Source organism: Sphaerodactylus townsendi, linkage group LG09 (assembly GCF_021028975.2).
Source record: "Sphaerodactylus townsendi isolate TG3544 linkage group LG09, MPM_Stown_v2.3, whole genome shotgun sequence".
In the NCBI taxonomy this organism is placed as follows: Eukaryota; Metazoa; Chordata; class Lepidosauria; order Squamata; family Sphaerodactylidae; genus Sphaerodactylus; species Sphaerodactylus townsendi.
In genome coordinates, this window is record NC_059433.1 from 40014667 (window position 1) to 40038332 (window position 23666).

At 40.3% G+C, this 23666-nt stretch overlaps 1 protein-coding gene across 1 annotated transcript; it reads left to right on the forward strand.

The window, feature by feature from the left end:
- The first annotated feature begins 70 nt into the window (after positions 1 to 70).
- CEP76 (centrosomal protein 76) lies at positions 71 to 23333 on the forward strand. Its single transcript, XM_048507771.1, is given in 13 exon segments — positions 71 to 318; positions 2337 to 2439; positions 2442 to 2512; positions 3519 to 3600; positions 4250 to 4474; positions 6195 to 6380; positions 7349 to 7446; positions 10679 to 10807; positions 14048 to 14239; positions 16432 to 16598; positions 17063 to 17396; positions 21640 to 21857; positions 22809 to 23333. Coding segments are annotated over 13 exon segments (2007 nt in total). The 5' UTR covers positions 71 to 255; the 3' UTR covers positions 22948 to 23333.
- Positions 23334 to 23666: the final 333 nt, after the last annotated feature.

Genomic DNA, 23666 nt, shown 5'->3' on the forward strand with positions numbered 1-23666 from the left:
AACTTAGTCCGTCAGGCAATTGTGTGACAGCCTTGGGGCCTAATCCAACTGGACAGGCGGTTGGGCAGGGCGCCTACTGCCCTGCTCTGGGTGAGCTGCTGGTTGGTTGGAGACTGAGCCAATAGGAGGTCAGGAACAGCTAAGAAGAGATTCAGGCGGGTGCCTGAGCGGGAGGCTGATCAATATCGGCTTCCTTATATTAAATCTGCTCTTTGCGGGGAGGGTACCTGGCGCTGGAGCCCCGCTTCCCTCGCCATGTCTTTGCCTCCAGAGAAAGCCTCCGAACTGAAGCAGATCATTCATCAGCAGCTGACCAAGGTGAGGATGAAGCACTGCTGGGAAGGAGCCTCTTTGCCCGCCCCCAAATCGAGCCCAGCATAATTAAATTATAGCAGTATATATTGGCCAAAGTTGGCTCTTTGAGTGGAAAACGATATATATGGTGCTTAAACGTTAACATAACCGTTACTCGGGGAGAGGATGCTGAGCTGCGTATGGGGAACGGTTGCTGGCTCTCGAGGTCATCCATGAAATGAGTTAACTAAGCAGACATTCTGCAGTTATTGGTGTTGCAGTTAAAAGCTGTTGTAGTGTTCTCTTTTAGTCGTTTTAATTGCAGAGAAAGCTCATTTGCTACTTCTGGCTCACTGTTTTGGTGTGTGTAACATGTAGACTGCAATTTGATTGCTGTCAGGATCGCAACCTTAGGTCCTGGTGTAGGTTTTAAAGCCCTGTGTTTGTAGTTCTGGGTACATTTCCTCCAAAATATGACTATAGCATTGGCAAAATGCCCTGAACAAGTTCTTGTCTGCTTTGCATTTCATCAATTATTTCATATAATAAAACGATTAAGCTTACAGTAAGCAGATATTTGGAGTCAATCATATTTAGATAGCTATTTTATCTTATTGAAAGAAATGTTATAAATGTCATATGTGCAACTTTTTGTATCCTGATGTACTCTGGAGCAGTGTTGTTTTAATTCATCAGCACAAAGAAATCTAAGATAAGTCTCTGTTATGCACGTTGTTTGCTACACACACACACACACACACAAAGAAATCAAAGATAAGTCTGTGTTATGCACGTTGTTTGCTACACACACACACACACACATATATATGTGGCCAACACCCTTTAACACTACTTTCCCCCTTCATGGGGTTCCAGAGGATAAGAAGAGAAAATCTAGCAGCAGGGCAAATCCAATAGAGACATGTGGTCTGTGCATTGTTGTCTCCCACGCATTACCCACAGGCAAAAGGTGCCCATCTGGCAGATGGGGTGCCCCCCTTCTCCCTGCTCAACATTCCACATGCTCTGCCCTGAAGTAGAAAACAAAATCCTGAATCAAATTCACAGCCCCCACACCAAAGACTAGCATACTAACCACTGGGCCAAAAATTCAGATGCAAAGGGGGCAGGCCACCAGACATTAGGCACCTCACTGCAGTCCCTATGGCACCACCAGCCTTATGGGCCTGGACCATGCCCAGACACCAAAGGTATAGTAATTAAAGTCTAAGACTAGGATCTGAGTGACCCCGGTTTGAATACCCATGGTATCATTACAGCTTTTGGGGACATTGGTAGTCTAACTTACCTCTGTGAGGATAAAATGCAGGAAAGAAGAACAGTATAAGCTGCTTTATGTCATCACTGCAGAGAATGGCAGGATATAAATGAAACAAAAAATAATTTACTTAGTGCCAACAGGTTACTAAAGGTTGAATGTAGAAATGAGTGGATTTGTTTTTATTTTTTAGAAAGTTTTTTATTTTTTAGATTAGCTTGGTTTTGTAGTTAAGAATGGGGGACAATAATACTTTATTTCAAAATTTAATTTTATTGCGCATATAAAAGTTCCATGTAGCTGTTCTGAAACATAAATATTTGTAGCTAACAGAGAATGGAAATTGCAGGAACAGCTAAGAAGTGATTCAGGCGGGTGGTTGAGCGGGAGGCTGATCAATATTAGCTTCTGGAAACAATAATGTATTTCCTGTGGGGAAAAAAACTTCTGAAAACACATTATGGAAACTGAGTTTAGTGTTTCTGGTCCATTTATTATACTTGAATATGTTATTATTACTGATAGAATCATGGTTTTCATTTTAAATGTATGAGGTTGAGAAATCATCCATGCAGATATTATGGAATTCTCAAATGTAGGGGTTTTTTCCTTTGATGTCACCTAGCTAAGGCTGCAATCTAGAATGTAGTTATAAGAACGATTGAATAAAATGCGACTTATTTCTAAGTAAATGAAAAATACCGGATGACTGTATTCTGTGTGTCAAAATGTCCTTCAGGACATGCACCTAATGTGTTAACAGAAATGTTTAGCGAATTGGATATCCACGGCTGGGAGGATCGAGGAGATCTTTGCTGAAACTGTACGGGAAGAACTGAAACTCCAGCATCAGCAGCTGAGAACAGGATTTTGGTAAGAAATACTCTCATACGGCGAGGAATAATTGACGATGTTGTGAAAGAACTCAATTTCATGACTGTAAGGCCGTTTCCGCACGGCCAAAAGCAGCGACGCGATGATGTCGCAAATTGCGACGCATCCCAAAAAAAGCGTTCACACAGACAGGCGGAGCTGCGGGCGTCCGCAGCCCCGCAGAAATGTGGCTTGATTACGCGCAGAAGCGCTTCTTGAGCCGCGTCTCAGACGTTTAGCCTGCGCGCCGCAGAAGCCGATGCAGGCCAACGCCATTTGTAGCGACAGCTTCTATTCGCCGCGGGGAATGCGGCGTCGATGCGTCACATGGGGAAAAAGAGTGGTTTTAAGCGTTTTCTGAATACACCGTCTTCGCGCCGGTTTAGCGTTTTCGCGACGGCGCGACTGCGCACCTCCGCCGCTGCTTGTATGAACGCTCTAAACAGACGCTTCTTTTTTCACGTTCGCGGCAGCGTCATATGACTGCCCGTGCGGAAACGGCCTAAGTATGTGCTGGAAAAAATAAGCTGTTTGATTCTGTGCAGTTACTTTAATTGATTTTTAATCAACAAAGACCACAATAATGTTTATGTAGGGTTATGCTGAAACTTTTCTGACATGATCATATTTTTGGCATTATCTAAATATGATACAGTTACTTCTACTAGATTTTGAAGTTGTGCAGATACAGATTTACGTGAAAATTATAGTTCCTTACTGAAACAAATATGTTTTCGTTATCAAACAGTTGTAGGGTAATGGGTGCTTAGAAAGCAATCCTGCACAAGTCTACTCAGATTTCTACTAAAGTCTATTCAGTGAGGTTTACTCCCAGGAAGGTATTTTTAGGATTTTACTGTTAAAGTCCTTCTGAACTGCAGGAGTGTTTGTACTGCTTTGTATATAGCATCATACAGTATATTTAGAGCCATCTAGTGACTTTTGGCCTAAATTGTGGAAGGTAGCTCTTGAGGATATAGTTTGACAGAAAAGAAAGTGTTGTCTGATTACCAAAAATGTGTGAAGTATTTCACTTCAAGGTGTCCCACATTATTTTATATTGTAATCTTAGGATATGAATGACAGAGAAGTGACTTCAACTCCAAAACCTTCTACACATTTTGTTGATAGACAGCCACCTGTGCTGAAAAAGAGTAAGTGTTTATATGTTACCTTTAGCATTTGTTTTAGTGATTTGGAGTGTTAAGATATTTAAAATTCAAGTACTATAAAGCACCTTTAATGTTTCCTTTGATATAGATGTGGTCTACATTCTTAGTACAGTTAGTTTTCTAAGTATTGACGCCAGTGGGATTGAAAAAGAGAGGTTCATAGAGAAGAGTTGATGAAAGTGATGGTCGGCTCAGTATGGCTTTTACCACCGTTTCATCCCAGGCAGCCTGTGTTAGTCCCAGAACTCATATGCAAAGGTCAAGAGAACTTTGTTAACCAAATGTGTTACAGGAGAGGTGCTGCATGGTGGAGAAGAGGAATAGGGTAAAACTGCTTCTCTCTCTCTTCCTTCTCAGTTCATGGATTGTGTCAGTGAAGAAGCAGCAAAGGCCCTTTTACCTTATTTCCTCTTGTTGCTATAGCAACCAGGCCTGTGGCACATTTTGCTCTCCTGATCCTCAGAGAAGAGTTTCAGGATAAATGGCAGGCTGCCTGAGGAAGGGCAAGGCAGGGAACTTAAACTCTTCTGCTGTATCCAATTCGGTGTATTTAGCAGAAATTGCTGATTTTTAATTACATTAGTTGTGATTTGTTTGTAATTTTTTTCTTATTTATTGTTACACTTTACAGCTAATATTGATCCAACACGAAGATATCTTTATCTTCAGGTTTTGGGTGGAAAAGCTTTTCTGGAACATTTGCAGGAACCAGAGCCTTTACCTGGTCAAATGTGTTCCACTTTCACTCTCTGCTTACATTTTCGAAATCAACGCTTCCGCTCTAAACCTGTCCCATGTGCCTGTGAACCTGATTTCAGTGATGGCTTTCTACTTGAAGTTTTCAAAGATAATCTAGGTAAGAACATTTGTTTCATGATATATAACAATATGTCCTGCTTTTCAGTGAAGCCTTGCCAAACATTTATAAGAAAATCCAAGTTTAGATCTCAGCATTCAGTGAAATAAATTTTGAAGTAAGCCATCAAAATAAGCAAGTAGAATTAAAGAATAGACAAAACCTCCTAATGTCAGCAGAAACACAAAATTAAATGTTGACAGAATACCCCTATTACATCACCTCTAATTCAATCCAAAGTCTATTAAGAAAGTCTATTAAGTTTTCATTTCCTTTTTTGAAGATTAAAAGAAGATTAAAAGAAATAATCATGTTTGCTGGGGGAGGGGAAAGTTACAAAGGCTGGAGACTGCCACCAATGTGGCCCTGCCATATGTGATAGTTGATCAGATGTCTAATGGTAAGCTCATGCAGAATTTCCTGGAGAGATATCAAAGTGTGGCAGGATCTACTTTTAGGGATCCACCAGTTTTGCCTGCTCTCATATGGTCTGCAAACCTGATCCTTTGGTTTTGGGTACAAAGGGGCGAGTATTTGCATGACTTCTTCAAGTTGCCTGTGTTCTCCCCTCTACAATGTCCAATTTGGAAGTTTAAATGATGCATGCTACCCCTGTAATCTGAAATGGTATAGTCCAACATGAGTGAATGATGAATGTAAGCCTTCTTTTAAACATGTTCTTTTCCTTGGGAAAATGCAGTATCTGGGATTGTTATCCTCTTCTGCTGAGCACGCTGTTTTGGGAGGGATGCACATGGAGCAGTGAGGGATGTAGGGGAAACCCACCTAGCCAGCCAGATCAGCTGAATTAATCCTGGTGGTCAATAGAGTCACAGCCAGATCGCCCTCACATCTGGAAAATGCAGTGGAGGGCTTACAGTGGCACAATAAAAGCCTAATTTTTCTCCACCTTAACTGCTAAGATGTAAGCAGTGGTTTGCACTGTAAATAGTAAGTCATGCCATTCCTTATTTTTATAAGCCACTTCGGGTTCCCATTAGGGAGAAACACGGGTAGACTAGAAGTAAATAAACCAATTCAAGAGATATTGTTCTGATGAGTAACTGCATGCTTTATGGTGGGTTATGGCTTCTTACCATCATTTAAGAATTCATGACCACCAATCAAGGGATCTCCAACCTTTTTTTAGCTTGCGGGCACCTTTGTAATTCTGACACAAGGTGGTGGGTGCAACCACAGAATGGCTGTCACAGGAGGCATAGCTGACCACAAAAATATCACATAGTGAGAGTATGCATAACTGTGATAGTACATCTTTAACATTTCAGGAAGAAACTAACAGGATGCCTTTAAAAATGAAAATATTATTATAAAATATTTCCTTGGCATGCACACATCTTACCTTCAGTCACACAATGAAAATTCTTGTTCTGTGTTGGCAGATGTTGCCAAGGCAATGATTCTTTACAATACGTACAACCAATCAGAAGCTCTGCTTGGCAAATGTCCCATCTGCCCCCACTCACGATCTAAAAGCACTTGTTGGTCATCAGGAAATGTTTTGACAGATACCATGGTGCCTACAAGCACATCACTGGAGACTAACAGATATACTTTCTCCTGGTACAATTCATCTTCCCCTGATACAGGAGATAAGATCCAACCTAACATCTTTCCATCTAATGGTAACCTTGGAAAAACTGTTTATTCTTGGTCCAGTTTATACAGATGATAATTTGTATTGATGTACCATCAACAGGTGAGGGAAGTAAAATGGCGGATGCAAATACTATGCTGTCAATATGTGATCCAGTGCATATTGTTTTGATCAGGACAGATATATTTGGTGAAACCACATTAGTAGCATCCTATTTCTTGGAGTGGCGGTCTGTCCTTAGTGCAGAAAACAGGGTAACAACGATTGCTGTTGAACTTCTTGGTGTCGGTAAGTTGAACCACAGTAACGATAAAAAATATTGTCATGTGTAGATATGGAAAAAAAAATTCCAAGATTTTTCTGCGAATTTAGGGGTTTTTCTGCATTTGTAGAAAAATCTTTTTCATACATGGTTCTGTTGGTGGGAGGTTTTTGATCTGTATTCTGTTAAAAAATTAACATGTAGATAGTTGACCACAAAATACAAATTGACCTGTCACAAATAAAAATCCTTCCATCATCAAAAGTGTTACTCTAAGGCTATTGATCACTTGTCTCTATGGAAGGATGCAGCCTTTTCTGGCATTAAATGTTTGAGAACATCTGAAAGCATTGTCTATAGAAGCTGATGCTTCCCATCCAGAACTGAAGAAATTTCATTGCAAATGTTATCACGTATTTGAACCATTGACAAAGAATTTCAGTTTTGAATTAGCACAGTTGTGAGCTTAAAGTGCCAGCATGCTCTTGCTGCTGTAGTTCATGTAGGTTTCCTTAGCATCAATTCAGCAACAATGGGTAGTCTTCCAAGCTTGCAGAATATTTATTGGTCATCAGGATTCTAGTCTGCAATAAGCAAAATCAACTGCATGAAAAGTCATTTTTCATTTATCAGCTGTACTTAGTAATTGTTTTGGAGGAACATGGTTCAACTTTAAAGTGGCTCTTATACATTTACATGAACTTTTTTTGCTGAGTCACCAAAATTAGATGATGATAGCAATTACAACATAAATAACAAATGAATTTTACACTTGCATTTTATTAGCATTTTAAATTTTGTAGTATAAATTGTGTGGGAGGGAGGATTTATTTTTCTTGGCTCAAAGTCTGCAAAAAAAAACACCTAGAAAGGCATAGATCTCTAAAACCTCATTATATATAAAAGAAACACACACACAAATATCCACTTGTATGTGCTGTCTAATCTATTAAAATATTTGTTTTCTCATCAAGCCATATATTTTGATCCAAAGGTACAGAATCAAAGGTTTCTGTTGGAGTACTTGACATCAAACTTGAAATGTACCCGAAGCTAAATAAGACTCTTTCTCAGGAAATAGTTAATACTCAAGTAAGTCTAAATTTAGCTAACGTTAATGTTAATGCAATACCGATCAGTATTCCAAATTGGGAGGTAACTTGGAATTTGTGTGCTGTAATCTATTCTGAATGTTCTAGTGAAACTTTTTTCTGATTGTTTAAAAAATCACAAGAAAAACAGTGTAAGTAAATATATTACTGTACATGGTGTATTTGATTTGGAGAACTAACAGAAATTTGTATGCATTTTTAAATGGATTTTTCTTTTATTCTTTTGCTGCTGAGATGCCATTGGGACTTTTATGGAAGTTTTTTTCTATTATGTATTAGTAATGTTATAATATCCTTACCTTTTCCCCTGCAAAAAAGTATGCCCACTTCATGAACTCTGTTGTCTCCCTGGGAATCTAGCTCTCTCTTCTCTGTGTTGTCTCTTTATACTCTGATCAATGTGACTTACTTAAGAATAACACCCCTATGTAATATGCATCATTCGAGAGTGATATATCTGGCATAAGAGGTGTCGCTTTATAGAACACTAATGTTTTGTATTGCCCTGCTACTTGTATTTGTTGATCCAGCAGCTGAGACTAGCACTAGAGGGTGCTATTTGTCTTTTTTTCTGTATGTATCCAAGGGTTGTGTTGGCTGCCATGTGAAGCTGTTGCATTTCCCTTTGGAGCAATTTGCAATCATTAACAAGCTGTCTATTATAGTGCCCTTTTCAGTGGTGGGATTCAAATAATTTAACAACCGGTTCTAGTGATGTGAATTCAAATAATTTAACAACTGATTGTTTACAAGCACCATTTTAACAACCAGTTCTGCCGAAGTGGTGCGAACCTGCTGAATCCCACCACTGGCCCTTTTGGTATGCCCTTCTCCCCCCACCCCCCAAACATACACCATTAAGAGGCAACGGTTCTTGGTACCGTTGGGCATGTTCCTTTTTTATAATGATCCCAATAACTTTGTATTTTTCTGTCACTTGGATCACCAGGTACCCCTTTTTATAGGTTTATTGAAGTTGGTTCCAATCTCCTTGTAGTACACTGTGGTCTGTATATGGTCACATTAGAGCCTAACATATAAAGGAACCTGCACTGGGACACTGTTTTACTGAATGACCTTCCCGTCCCCTCCAGCTCTCCAGTTGTACAGAGAGTATTCAGATAACAAATCACATCAGGTTGGATCCGATGATTCCTTTCAGCTAAGCTGAGGAGCCTTCTTCAATGGAGCATGTGTTACCTTGTTTCCTTAACACAGGGGTCTGCAACGTGCGGCTCTCCAGATGTTCGTGGACTACAAATCCCATCAGCTGATGGGAATTGTAGTCCACGAACATCTGGAGAGCCGCACGTTGCAGACCCCTGCCTTAACAAAAAAGAATAATTGGATTCAACCAATTTTCTCATGTAGCAGAAGGCTTCCTTGATTTGGGTTGTTAACCATGAAGTTATCCTTTTCGACATGGTGGTATCTTTTCTTACTTGTGGTATGTGTTCTATCTGGGCTTCAGCTAGTGCATTTCTAAGTCGTTTCCAGGTACCCTGGAGGAATTTGACTCTCAATTCTCATTTTAACTTCCTTCTGTCAAGTCTCATTTTTGTAAATTTCTTCACTTGATTTATATCCCATATTTCTCCCCAGTGGGGATGCATGGTGGCTTACGTTATTATTATCCTCCTCTCCTTCATTTCCATTTTATTTTCACAAGAACCTATGAGTTCTTACAGTGGGTGACCAGGCTTTGTGTGTGTGACCAGCCCAAGGTCACCCCACAAGCTTCTTACTGCAGAGTTGAGGTTCAAAGCTGGGTCTCCCCTGAAGTTCTTTACAAGCCATATATGACTCTGGAGGCAACTTTCCATTGACATAAAAACCAAAGTTAATACCAGTAGCACTGTGATCACTGTTCCCACACAGTGCAACTACATGTACATCTTGCACCGAGTCTCAAGCAAAGCTCAAAGCTAAGACCAGAGTTGCTGTACCTCTGGTGAGCTCCATGAGCAGATACGTCAATGCACAGTCATTTATGATAACTATGCTGTGACTTGAGCACACATTTGCCCAGTCAGTAGGAGAGTAATTGAAATTATCCAGTTGTACAAGTTTTACTTTACCTATTTCCCTCTTCATCTCAAGATCTGCCTCATGGTTGTTTTCAGGGAGCCATAGCACATGACACTTTTAAGTAATGCACAGGGCCCCGTAGCTCCACCCATAGCAGTTCCCTTGCTAACCCTAACCCTACCTTACATCATCTTCCTTTACTTCCTACTAAAAATTTCAAGTTCCAGCTTGCTGCCTTCAATACTCCCTGAGAGTTTGCCACATTCTCCTTTTGCAATGAGTCTTCCCAAACTGGAGACTCCCCAGTTTCTGTCATCTTTCCCCTAGGTCTGAGGTTGGTGACCTGAAGCTCTGGAACCACAAGCAGCTCTTTTGCTTCTCTGCAGTGGCTCCCTGAGGAACAGGTCCCTGGACAGCTGCTCTAGCCAACCTGACAATCAGGCAGTGAAGGGCTCACCTGCTGATAAGTCTGATGACTCGGAATGCCAGAGTGCAAGGCTGATAAAGCCAATGGAGTTTGGGATGTTACCTACAGTTGAATGAAACCTGACTGAGCTCAGGGTTCAATGGGGCTCACCCCACCCCCAAATCCCCATGGAATTTAGGGCGAGGTTCACTGTTCAATGCTGGACTCACTTTGGGCCAGTCTACCTTTAAACTACACCCAGCCAGGCCAACCCCAGTGTCAACCTACAAGCTCACCTTGGCTGGGTCAAGCTTTATACTGTTGATTCCATCCCTGAAGCTTCACCTCCAGTCAGGTGGGGCTTCAGGGAGGAGCCAGCAGTATAAACCTGGACCCAGCTAGGTCAAGCTTGCAATTTAATGCTGAATGGTGAACCCAAGTTTGGGGGCAAGGCACACATTTAAAAACTGGACCTGACCAAAGCATGTTGAACACTGGACTCACCCTGGCAGCATTCAGTATACAGGCAGCAGGCAAGTGAGGAAGGGGTGAGAGGTTTGTTTGGGTTTTTTTAAAAAGCTGGTGGGCTGAAGCAACCTGAAAAATGCTGGGAAAAAATGCCTGATCTTCAAATATGCTATGCTTTATCACTGAGAGGAAAATCTTATGTTTAGCTGTGGTATGGGGGTGGCAAGGGCATTTTTTAATTTAACCCTAGCAAAGAATCAAGCAAAAACTTGGCATAATAAAGCACAGTGTGTGTTCTTTTTAATTGCAGTTTGCTTTAGAACGGCAGAAAACAGCAGAAAAAGAGCGTTTGTTTCTTGTGTATGCTAAGCAGTGGTGGAGAGAATACCTGCAGATTAGGCCTTCTCACAACACAAGACTGGTGAAAATTTTTGCACAGGTTTGTTAATTTTAACATTTTTTCAAATTCTTATAAAAATATAGTATGTTGACCAAAAGCTGAAGGCCTGTAGACTTAGCTACCAGTGTATTTTTTTAGATGTTCACAGATCCAGGGAGAAAGGAGATAGAGCTTTCCCCATATAGGCAATACGGTTATGACAAAAGCAAATACTTCTTGACTCAATGAGTAGTGAAATTATGGAATTTACTAGCAGTAAACGTAGTGATGACTACAAGCATAGATGATTTTATGAGAAGGTTAAACAGGTACGTAGAAGAGGGGTCCATCAATGGCTGCTGTTCATGGTGAGAAAGGGGAATCGACATACATAGTAGCAGGAAACTTCTGAACATCAATGCTAAAGATAGCATCAGGGGAAGGCAATGGATTTGAAGGTATTTGTTGGCCCTGGAAGGCAACTAGTCGGCCATTGTGAAAAATAGGATGCTGAACTCGATGGACCACTAGTCTGATCCAGTAGTTCTCTCCTTAATCTCCTTTCTCCCCTCTGCATAATTGTATAAATTTCTATTTCATCCCCCTCATCTTTTTTTCTAAGCTGAAAAATCTCAGACTTTCCTTATAAGTAAGGTCAGAGGTGTTCCTCCCATTGGGCAAAGTGGGCAGTTGCCCTGGGCGCACCCTTGTGGGGGGGGGCATAGGTTCGTTTGTGGGATTTTTTGTATTTTCAGTGTTTTTTCCATTTCTGGACTGCAGGGGGTGCAGTTTTTAGGCTAGTAGCACCAAAATTTCAGGGATTCTTCAGAAGACTCTCCTGATGATATCACCTAGGTTTGGTGAGGTTTGGTTCAGGGAGTCCAAAGTTATGGACTCCCAAAGGGAGTGCCCCCATCCTCCATTGTTTCCAATGGGAGCTAATAGGAGATGAGGGTCCATAACATTGGACCCCCTGAACCAAACTTCACCAAACCTGGGTGGTATCATCAGTAGGGTCTCACCAAGATACTCTGAAATTTTGGTTCTGCTATCTTAATAATTGCACCCCTGACAGCAGGCACCCCCTAAATTTCCCCAGATTCTCCTTTTAAATTCACCCCCTTCCTGCCAATGCTTGTTTTCTTTCTTTCTTTTATTCTCTCAATGCCTAATAAAGGTTATTATTATTATTAAATCCATCCCCTTCAGCATAGATTTAAAGGGAAAATCTGAGGTCCCCGGTTTAAACATTGAAAGTGATGCTGTTTCAGGGTGGGGGAGAATCCACCCCCAAAAGACCATTGAAAATAATGCTGTTTGGGGGTGGATTCCAGCATCACTTGTTTAAACTAGGGAGCCCAGATTCTCCTTTTAAATCCACCTTAAAGGGAGAATCTGGGGTCCCCAGTTTAAATAACATTGAAAGTGATGCTGTTTTCCCCAATTGGGGGGATTGGATACAACACCATAAAATGTTTTCATAGCAGTAATAAAACATTTCGAAAGCATTTTGAAAATGTTTTCAAAAAATATTTCTGCTGTGTTCAGATTTGTGAGTTGGGGCATGTTCTATAATGTGATTGTGACTTTGAAACAACCTGGTGGAAAAAAATCATTGTTTGGTTACCGTGGGAGAGGTTGGCCGCCCGTGGGGGGGGGGGGGGGAATCAAACTCAGGTTTTGCCCAGGGCTCCAGTTTGCCTAGGTACGCCCCTGAGTAAGGTGCTCCAACCTCTTGCCAATCTTGATAGCCTTCTTCTGTATTTTTTCCAGATCTGAAATGACCTTTTTAGATACAGCAATTGCAACAGTACACAGTGTCTCAAATCAGGCTACACCATAACCCTATACCAGGGCATTACAATATTCACTGTTTTCTTCTCAGGGCCATTCTTTTCTATCGTTGCTGCACAATAAGTTGACATTTCAACAAGCTATCCACCCCAGCCACAAGATCTCTTTCAGTCTTGGTCTTAGTTCAGATCTCATCAACATATATTCAGTTAGGTCTACCAGATCACCTTTATCCACATGGTTGTTAACCTTCCCTGAGAATACCAAAAGGACAGTGAGACCAGACTTTACTTTGCAGAAGCCACTTCCTAATTTTCTCCAAGTAGGTTTTGTTTCTCTATGTACTTAATATTGCTATTTTTAATGACAGTTCCTACTAATTTACTTGGAATAGGTGGTATGCTAGCTGGCTTGTAATTTTCTTAGTCCTTTGTAGGGTAGACTTGATATAAATCATGATTTAAATCACTAGTCACTAAGACTAGATTTAAATCATGGTTTTCTACATAAAGACTCACTCTTGCTGGTATAATCTTAGTGTTTATAACCAGATGAAGGTTTCATTTTTAGAACAGAATTATCTATTTCCAGTCTTATTCAGGCCACCAGGTCTTGCATTTCTTTGCATTCCTTCTCACACTTAGCTCCTTGGGCAGATCTATTCCATTCCAAAGAATCTTCTATTCATTGACCATCTTGCAGTTTAGCACTTAAGCGTTAAGGGGTTAATTCTGTATGCATAGATTTTCAAAGGAACAATGGGATTAAGGTCTTTTTCTCAACCCTGTATGTTTATTTTATAACATTTTTGGTGTGGAAAAGATGCATGTTATCTCTGCAGACACAAATTCATGTTTCTGAGCACTTCAAAACCCAGCATCTGTGATAGAAAAAAATGGCCAAAATAATTTTAGAGAAATCTCTGGAAGATCATGACATTGTAAAAGGATTAATGGAATTAATTTACCAAAAAAATTAAACATTGCATGGTTATATGGCCTCATGCTACATAATTAAAATTATTATTTATTTCATGATTAACTGGTGGACTATAATATATTGTAAATAGAAAACAATCTTTAGGTAGATTGTTTCCCCTCAAGCATATTTTTTTAAAGGATGATTTATATTTTTAAAACCCTGATTTAAATTTTTAAATTTCTGGGTTTTTTAAATTATTGATTTTTCCTCATCCTGGTCCTTTTTGGATCCAATTGTAAAAACTGAGGTGAGGGAGAATTTTGCTACCTGTACTGAGCTGTGTGCTCCTGCTTCACTTTTCTCCCTTTTTCCCGGCCTCATCAGTCCTGCTGCCCTTCGTGATTATCTTCATGGCCCTTTCAGCCCAGGCCACAGCCTGGCAATCAGGCACAGTAGGCACAGCCTGGCAATCAGTGAGAGATGGTAGGAGGCAGGTATTTTTATGAAAGTCTTTGACTCCTAGTTAAGTCTTTGACTTCTAGTTAAAGTCACTGAATTGCATATTTGTATATATTTAATTTTCAGGATGAAAATGGAGTAAACAGACCAGTATGTTCATATGTCCGACCCCTTCGAGCAGGTCGACTCTTAGACACACCCAGACAAGCTGCAAGATTTGTTAGTGCACTTGGGTATGAAAAAGCCCCTGTCATTGGCGGAGGAGGTGGTAAACAAGAACAGTGGTGTAGTCTTCTGACTTTTCTGTGTAGAAATAAGGTATATTGTTACAAGGAATATCATAGTTTAAAATCTCATAATTTTGTAAATAATAATATTAAAGAAGATATCTCCTCACAGGCTGCCCAAACTCTCATGGCTGGAATAAGGACTTTAGCTAACAAAAGGATATTTAAAATTAGTAACTAAAATATCTAGGGGAAGCTCATTTTGCTGCCACATCAGTTGTTTAATCCATTTCTCTCTAGCCTCTTCATATCACGGTCATTCAAGTAGATAGTTTCAAAGTTTCTGTAATCCCTAAACCACAGCCACACTATCTGTCTGACAACAATTTACCTAAAATTCAGCCTTCAGAGGTGGTGAACTGTAGAGTATTTAATCTTGTGAGAATATCTGCTCACCTGTATTTTGGAACTGTAATGTTAAACAAGTGTTTCAAGATTGTAAAGAGTGGTGAATTCCCATATGGAGAGCAGAGCAAGTGTTCCTGACCTGGCAGATGGTAGTTGCAGTGACCCTTCCACCTGCCGCCACCATTTTTCCCCTCTATAAATAAATATATAAGTGCCAATTAATGTTTGTTCCCCTTATTATTCCCCATATGGTAGCTGCTACTAGGAATGTAAATCCCCCCCAAAAAACCCCTTTATCTCCTTTTGTATGGTAGAGTGTACAAGCTTATAAGGCAAAGTGGATCACCTATGTGGTCCTAAGGAAAATAGGTGTAAGGGTCTGGTACTCCAGTCAATAATAAGTCTCGAGAAGGGTCCAAGAGCTTTATTAGAAGTGTCAAACCCCAACAGCCAGGTAGCTGAATCTGAGATCCAAGCTCCCTGGGCCCAGTATATACCTTAGGGTTACAGTTTGGTTCAACCCATAAAACCCCCACCTTTGTATTCCCCCAATATCAGCATGAGAAAGGACAGTCATACAGTTACATTGTTTTGAGAAAGATGAGTTACTCCCTGTGAAAAAAAAGATTAGAAGTACTCGGCAAGCTCTATTGAACTTGTTACATGCGAAACCAAAGACAGAAATCCCGTGGCCTTGGGGCAAGGAGATAGCAAGCCCAGCTGCAGCTGGGCTGAGACGTGCACGCTGCCAGGCCAAGGATGGCACAGCCTGACAGTAGGGTGGGATTCCAGTGTTTCGTCAAAGAAAGTAAGATTTTATTTACAGCTGTCTAATTTCTCACAGAGCTATGACTTCTCACACAGAAGCTCTAACACATTCTGATTGTTGCCCACACAGAGCTTTGGCACACTGGGTCTTTTCACTCAGGAGCCCTAACACACACTGCCTTGCTCACACAGAACTTGGGCACACTTTGACTTGCTCACACAGAGCTTTTACTCTCTGACTAAAGTTTTGACTCTCTCAGTCTCTTTACCCTGAAATCCTGTCATACTCTGCCAGTCTAGCAGATCACTTCACTCAGGCGCATACAAGAATCAACTAATCATATTGCTCTCTCATCCCCCTCTCACCCCCTTTCGCTGTCCAACTCAGCTCTCAGTTTAAAATATCTCACACACACACAAATCACTACATTACTATTAATATTAATTTTCATAATCAACTGCTTGATAGTCTTACAAGCTAGGCAATAAGGGAAAAGGCAGTTCTGTATCCCGGGCTCCATGAGCTTCACAGAAAGCTTCATTTATGTATTTTTAATGTGTGTTGTGCCATCAAAAACACTGGAGTATGCTGTTGATAGTGTGTGTTCACCAATTTAGAGTTCTTTGTATAATATAGTTAAAACTCAAAATGCAAATTTTCTATTCCAAAATCTTGCTTGAGTAGAATTGAACCTATTTTTTCTGTGGTAATGTGAGATAAGAGCTATAATATGTTCCAGTGCAAAGGCTTTTGTGTAATGGTTTGAAATACTTGGTTCTAGGTAAATTAAGGAAAAGGATCCTAAGCATAGTTACTCTAATGCAAGACCACTGAAATCTATGGATTTTTAGACTGGAGTAATTTTATTCATGATTGCAGTGTTAACCTCCAGGATTGTTAAATGACTTATTTCGAAAGTTACATTGCCTAGCAATTAAATGAATGTAAATGTTACCAAAGTAACAAGAATTTAAAACAAATTATCCAAGTATACAGCTTTGTTCTTTCAGTATGTAAATCTGGGATGGCTGTTAACATATCCATGGAAGATTTCTCTCTTTGACTATATTAGCTCATATTATAACTTTACTATATCCCCTCATTAGGGTGACTGTGAAGATCATGCTAACCTTCTTTGCAGTCTTCTACTGGGATTTGGACTAGAAGCTTATGTGTGTGTAGGAACCAAGGCTAAAGGAGTTTCTCACACATGGGTTATGACTTGTGGGATTGATGGAACAGTCACATTCTGGGAGAGTTTAACAGGACATAGGTAAGTAAATAGAATTTGAACATAAATTCACAATCTGGATGGTGTGGTTCACTGAAGACATTTTATTAGGTACTTTTATAGCAGGTGTTTTGCTAAGTTCCTTTTGTTAAAATAATACACATTGCATAAATGTAGGTGGGCTGAGAGAAGGCAACGTGTATAACCTGTGCCCTGCAGTGCTAGTACATGAAGCCATAGGAAATATGCATTCAAATTATGCTGTCAGCTGTGTTCAGTTAACTTTCAACTGGTGAGGTGTCAAACTGCTGAGAAGAGGGTGCTCCAGGTGTGTTATTGTGTCCAACTCCCAACTGATCGTGATTAAATAGTCATCAGCATTGCATGTGTACCAGACCAGTATCTTTGTCGAATGAAAATATGTAACAAGATCTTTGCAGAGGGATGGAGTCTTATGTTAAATTGAAATGTTAAGTACTAATAGTACCATATCTATTAACCTGCAGATACATCCACATTCCCATTAAGCCTGATGACCCTCCGGCTGTTGAGCAGCCCAAGCCTCTGTATCCTTATCGAACAGTAGGATGTGTCTTCAATCATCAGAAGTTTTTTGCCAACTGTCAGCCATCAGAGGCAGTAGAAGTCTGTTTCTTTGACCTGCATGATGAATCCAAATGGAAACCAATGAGTGGAGAAGCAATCAAATCTGTCTGTTCTCCAGGTGCCACAACTGCTCTTCCACCTTTTCCTCCACTATGTGCTTCTGCAATAGATCCTGCAACAACAAGCAATGAACTGGAATTACAGCTCAGATTATTGGTGGCAGAACACAGGAAGGTACGTTTCATTCTTCAGGTGCAAATTGCTATCAGCCTCTTCAGGAGACACATACTCTCAGTATTTGGTGAGGATCCTTGTTCCTTTGCTATTCAAGGTTGTCATCAGTCTTTGGCTTCAGCTATTACAAGTGGGGACTTGAGAGGGGTATCCCATCTGCTCTCCTTTCCCCCCACTTGCTCACCTTCCAGCCTGGCTGCAAAAGCTTGCAGAAGCAGCCATCCCATTTTGTTGTCCCTCCCCGCTCACTTTCTCCCCTCACCCCATCCCCTTTCTCTGCAAGCTCCCCACACATGCACAAAGCCCTGCTGTCAGCAGCTTGCCCAGAGCAGTCCGGGCAAGCACGCTGAGGCCCCCACCAGGAGCTGCCAAAGCCGCCACTTGGTCCAGTGCAGCTCCCCTGGCTATGCTGCTTCTGGCAGCCTGAACTAAGTGCTCTTTTTATTTGAGGGGGGCAGGATTTAAAACTCCTGTTACATTTTTATTTTATTCAGTTTTCAGATTTTTAGCACCCAAGTTTGAAGAAACATCTGTTTAGCATATATGCGCCCCCTGTCTGCAGGTTTAAGTTTTTGCATTTTGGGGGCATTTGCGGGAATTAAGTATATAGATATGAGATATAAAAAATGGATGTGTACATTGCCTGACCTTCTTAAAGGAAGTGCAGGGCCATCATCCACATTCATTGAAGTGCAAAGTGAACCAACTTGATCTCTCTTCAGGCAACTGGTTTCCAACTTAGCCCTTTATATCCCTTCATTTATACAGCCCATATGTATACTTCATTCTCCATTTAAAATTCTTGAGGTACAAGCATAAAATATAACCATAAACACAAATTGCAAATATTTGTTGTAATTTTAGTTAATATTTTATTATATTTTAGCCTGAATTTTAAAATTCCCCTTACAATATTGAGGTGTCCTTTTTTCAATATGCCAATGTCAGAGTATCTTTCAAAACCATTCATATTTTCTTAGATATAAGAATGTATAATGAGAAGAGGAAGCAGAACCATTTAGCCTTAGTATATAATGAGAGTCAAACAGAATGACCTAGCTGAGCATGCTGGTTTTGTTGTTGGTAAAGTTACCACTTTAAAAATTCTTAACTGGACTAGTGTCCGAGCACAATCAGAGTTGATTCTCTGGATAGTCTGAACTGATAAATATTGATGTTACTTTTGCTATGTATGTGAACATTGTGACATGTAGTTCATTCCTTTGTTTTCTAAGCACATGAATCACACAGGGAGCTGTAACTATTGTTGATTTGTTCATTTTTACTTTATTTAACTTATTTAAGATTATATAATAAACAAAATACCTGAAATAACATTCACTGAAATCCTTGTACTACTTATAGCAATCAAGCAACTCTAGAGAAGGTTTACTGAATTATATTCAATTGAGATATCTTTTCCTCTTTTTAAGAACATCCATTTGATTGCCATGTTCCTCTGTTGTTTAGATAAAAACGAGTGTGAACACTGGACATCAGTTCTGTTACAGACGTGTGCTATAGAGGATGGCCTGCTCTTGAATATAGCTTTAGCTAATAGATATGAATTCAAAGCACTCTGTAAGCTATTTAAAGCAGCCACAAGGCTGAGTTCAAAAGACATGGTCAGAATCACAATGTAAAGGCTGTCTTTTCCCACAGTGCACTAAAACCTCTGAGAAAATTTTGTCCTGCTTGAATTGCAATTGTTTTTATTAATGAATATTACTGCACTCTCCCCAAGGGTCGCAAATTAGAAAACAGTTTAGTAACTGGAAATGGCAAGATGTGTTCAGACTAATAATTTTTAGGCATGAGAAAATGAATACCAGAAAATATCTTTAAAAACATGCTGTGCTGTCCATTTCTCTTGATAAGTGCTTCATCTCATTTATATTACTCTTTTGACTCCCAAAGAAATGCTATGATGCCATAATTAAGTGCATTTCTTTGTGATCTATTATGGAACAACTGAGTAGGGAAATAATTTATAAATGTTGTCTGAACAGAATGATAAATGAATTATTTATCTAATAAATATGTATCCTGCCCATTCCCAACCAATGTTGGGCTCGGAGTGGTTGGACTCCGGAAGGTCATTATGTTTAATTAGGAAACAATCTTGGGCGTCCCTTTTGGAGCTGACTCAGTCCAATGGTAACAGCTATGGAAAGACCTGCTTTTCTGCAGCCAGTAGGGAACACTAAGGAAAAGCTTGTGTTAGAGCTGATGGGAATTGCATGCACCATGTAAATATCTCCTTCCATGAAAAAAAATGAGGCAGGGAGTTTGTTCACCCTCTAGACTCCAGGGATGTAGGATTCAATTTTAAAGTGTCCAAAGCTTACTGGGTGTTATGGGGTTTCCAGGCTGTATGGCTGTGGTCTGGTAGTTTTTACTCCTTGCATTTCACCCACATCTTCAGAAGCAAGTCAGGGTAAGATGTGCTCCTCCCCACATCTTACTGGAACATGCCTCTGAACATACAAGATATAGATGCAGGCAAAACATTAGGAGCAAAAATTACCAGGCCCTGGCCACACAGCCTGGAAACCCCACAATGCCCAGTTGATTCTGCCCATGAAAGCCTTTGACAATACATTGTCTGAAGCTGAGTCTCCAGCTTGGTACCTATGAGTGCCATGGTGCCCACCAAGACTTCTGTTGGCCACCAAATGTTTTTAGAAAGTAGATGGGGCAGGTGTAGCTTTTGCTCAGCAAAGCTTCTGATTGGACATTGGAGATCTGATTGGCTGTGCATTAAAAAAAATGCTTCTGCAGCCGCTACCACCACAAAACAAGGATTTTCACTGCTTGACTGAAGGTTAAAGAAGCAAGAAAACACTTTTAATCAATATTTTCATTTTTAAAAGCATGATGTTAAACCAAGCTTCTGGATGAAATGTTGAAGAATTACTATTAGTTATGTATAACTTCACCCTGTCATTTTGTGGTTTGCAATGCCGCCCATGGCAGAATTCCAAAGGTGCCCACAGGCCCAAAAAGGCTGGGAACCCCTGGCTTTATTACTATGCATCATGGACCACAATTTGTGGTTAGTGTTCACTGTTATCATGCTGATGCAGTTACATGTTTTTGTACCCACATCTTTCCCTTGGGATTGTATTGCTCTATTCCCTTCTCTAACTTATCAAACATGATCCATTCATATTTTCTTTTTTAATATTTCAACTGTTTCCTCAAATTGCATGTTACCCTTTCTTCTCTACTTTGATTTCAGAGGTTCTATCACTTCAAAGGGACAGAACAGGTGGAAGAGATTAATCTTTAGTACAGTTTTGTTCTGGAGACCGGGTTGCCATGCTTCCATAGAAACCCCAATAGATTTTATCTATCTATCTATCTATCTATCTATCTATCTATCTATCTATCTATCTATCTATCTATCTATCTATCTATCTATCTAGCTATCTAGCTATCTAGCTATCTATCTAGCTAGCTAGCTAGCTAGCTAGCTAGCATTCTTATATACCTCCTCTCCCCCAAAGGGCTCTGGGCGGTGAACAACAAGATAAATAAAACAAACCAGTGTTGGAGCAAATAAATAAATACAAGTTACAGTGAGATGGCTTCACTTAAGTATAACATTAAAAACCCATTAAAAACACATTAGACAGCACCTCAAATAAGGAATATATAGTATTATGCACATTTGAATCCAGTCCCTCTTGCATATGCCATCCTAGAGAGGGTACCATGAAGCCAAAACAAAAATATATCAATGTTTCAAGCATTTTTTAAAAAATCACAAGGGAATACAACACACTTACCACATGAAAAAGAACCACTCCCTAGGTGAAACTCAATTTGCCGAGGGGAGGAAGGGGGTAATAGTGAGAAGAAGTTAAAACCTTGTTTGCTTTTTTCATCCTTTCTTTGTTGTTTGCTCCTGGTTGAAATAAACAAATGAAGATAGTACATAATGCTAAACTTTTTCCACTTCATTTTCCATTCTTTCATTTTTTCTGTCTCTATTTGTAATGTTAAAAAAAAAGTGTCCCCCATCTTCAATCAGTCTAGGCCAGAGATTAAAGACAAAAATAATCAGTATGTACCGCAGTAATTATAAGGCTACACTAAAATATAGCAGGATTTTAAAAATTGGTCATCCTGCTTCTTAAGTAGCAAAATATGCTTACCATCATTTTTATCAAGAATATTACATGTGAACATTATTATACGTGCATTGATCCTAATTACAGTCTGGTGAATTCTCTTGTAGGATCTTGGTTTTGCAACAGTTTGGGATGATCAGCTATCTTACCTCTTGTCACCAGCCTTGGCAGCCTATGAACTTGAGCGTACCACAGGTGTTTCTTCTGGAAATGAAGAGTTTCAGGATGCCATCAGGAGGGCAGTACCTGATGGTCACACATTCAAGGGATTTCCCATTCATTTTGTTTACAGAAATGCAAGGAGGGCCTTTGCCACCTGTCTTCGGTAACTCTGAGATCTACACTTTAAATTGTTCTGATTTTAATTTGGGAAAGTGTGTTTAATTGGAGAATTAAGTTTCATTATGTAATCTTGACTACTTTTAATTCTTATGACAAAATGTTGCAGTGAGATGACTGAATCTATGAAGATTGTCTATGCAGTAATATGTGTAGGTCATGGCTTCATATGCATGGGTGAATGGATGGAATTGTTAATTAGCATTTGTCAGACTCCTGTAGCAATAGCCATTTCATTCTTTAACCATCTTTGGAGTGACAAGTATGTCCACCTTTTTTTCCCCATGTAATACTCTATCCCAGGGGTAGGGAACCTTTAACACTCAAAGAGCCATTTGGACCCGTTTTCCATGGGAAAAGAAAACACTTGGAGCCGCAAATAATTTTTGACATTTAAAATAAAGATAACACTATATATATTGGGTTTTTTTTTACCTTTTACTCCGCTCATTCTGAGAAGCGCATGGATGTGTCCGCCCTGCTGCCTGCAGGGCGGGCAAGGATGGGGCCAGTGGCTCGGCCTCGCTGGCCGCCGGGAAAGCGCCCGCCCCGCTCGAATGGGGCGGGCGAGAGGGGAAGCCTGCGGCGCGGCCCAGCCAGCCGCGGGCCATTGGTGTGCCCGCCCTACTGCCTGCAGGGCGGGCAAGGATGAAGCCGGTGGCTCGGCCTCGCCAGCCGCCGGGAAAGCGCCCACCCCTCTCCAACGGGGCAGGTGAGAGGGGAAGCCCACGGCGCGGCCCAGCCAACCGTGGGCAGTTGGTGCGCCCCCCCCTGCTGCCTGCAGGGCGGGCAAGGATGGGGCCGGCAGCTCGGCTCATGGAGCCGCAGTGCAAGGGCAGAAGAGCCGCATGCGGCTCTCGAGCCTCAGGTTCCCTACCCCTGCTCTATCCAAAATCGAGTGTCTGTGGTTACTAATGTTGGTTGTGTCTTCAAATAGGTCTCCATTCTGTGAAGAAATAGTGTGCTGTAGAGGAGACCAAGTGCGGCTTGCGGTCCGTGTCCGAGTATTTGCATATCCTGAATCTGCTTGTGCTGTTTGGATCATGTTCGCTTGCAAATACCGTTGTGTACTCTAAGAAATCATTTACACTTTCATACTGAAATCTCTGCTCATGCAAATGAACTTTTGGGGTCAGAGATGTGTATAGCACTAATTGTAGATTCTTATCCTTTAAGGAAGGTCATGAACATAATCTACCTGAAAGCTAGTGCCACTTATTTAAGTGGAACTTATTTCTTATTCTGCTCAGAATCATAAGCTTTGGTGCCTATACAAAAGTACAATTTTAAAATAATATTCCATAATACAGTACAATAATGTTTCATATTTCCTGTGTGATGTTCTAAAGGATCATGGCACTGAATGTTTGTATAAAATGTAATTAATATATTGTAAATATTTATTTTTATCAGAGTGCAATGTATGTTGGTGAACTGTAGTAAAGATCTGCAAAAGTTTAAATTGGTGTCCAAATATCTTTTAACTTCCACAGCTCCCAAGTAGAAAATGTCAGGTTTTGTTAATAAATACTTTTAATTTAATGCAATTATAAAAATGCAGGAATAAACTACACATTTGGTTTTTTGAAAGTTTTTCACTTGGAACAGGTCCTGAACTAGTAAACAGGACAGCCTTCTCACTGCATGATAGTTCACAGAAGGTACAACTAACAGTTAATCAGATTCTCGGGATAAAAACTGCTTTCTGTCAGAAAATATAATTACAAACAAGTAGCAACTCATGAAACAGATTTAATTCGTAGAGTTGTATGGTATATAGTCACTCCAGAAATAT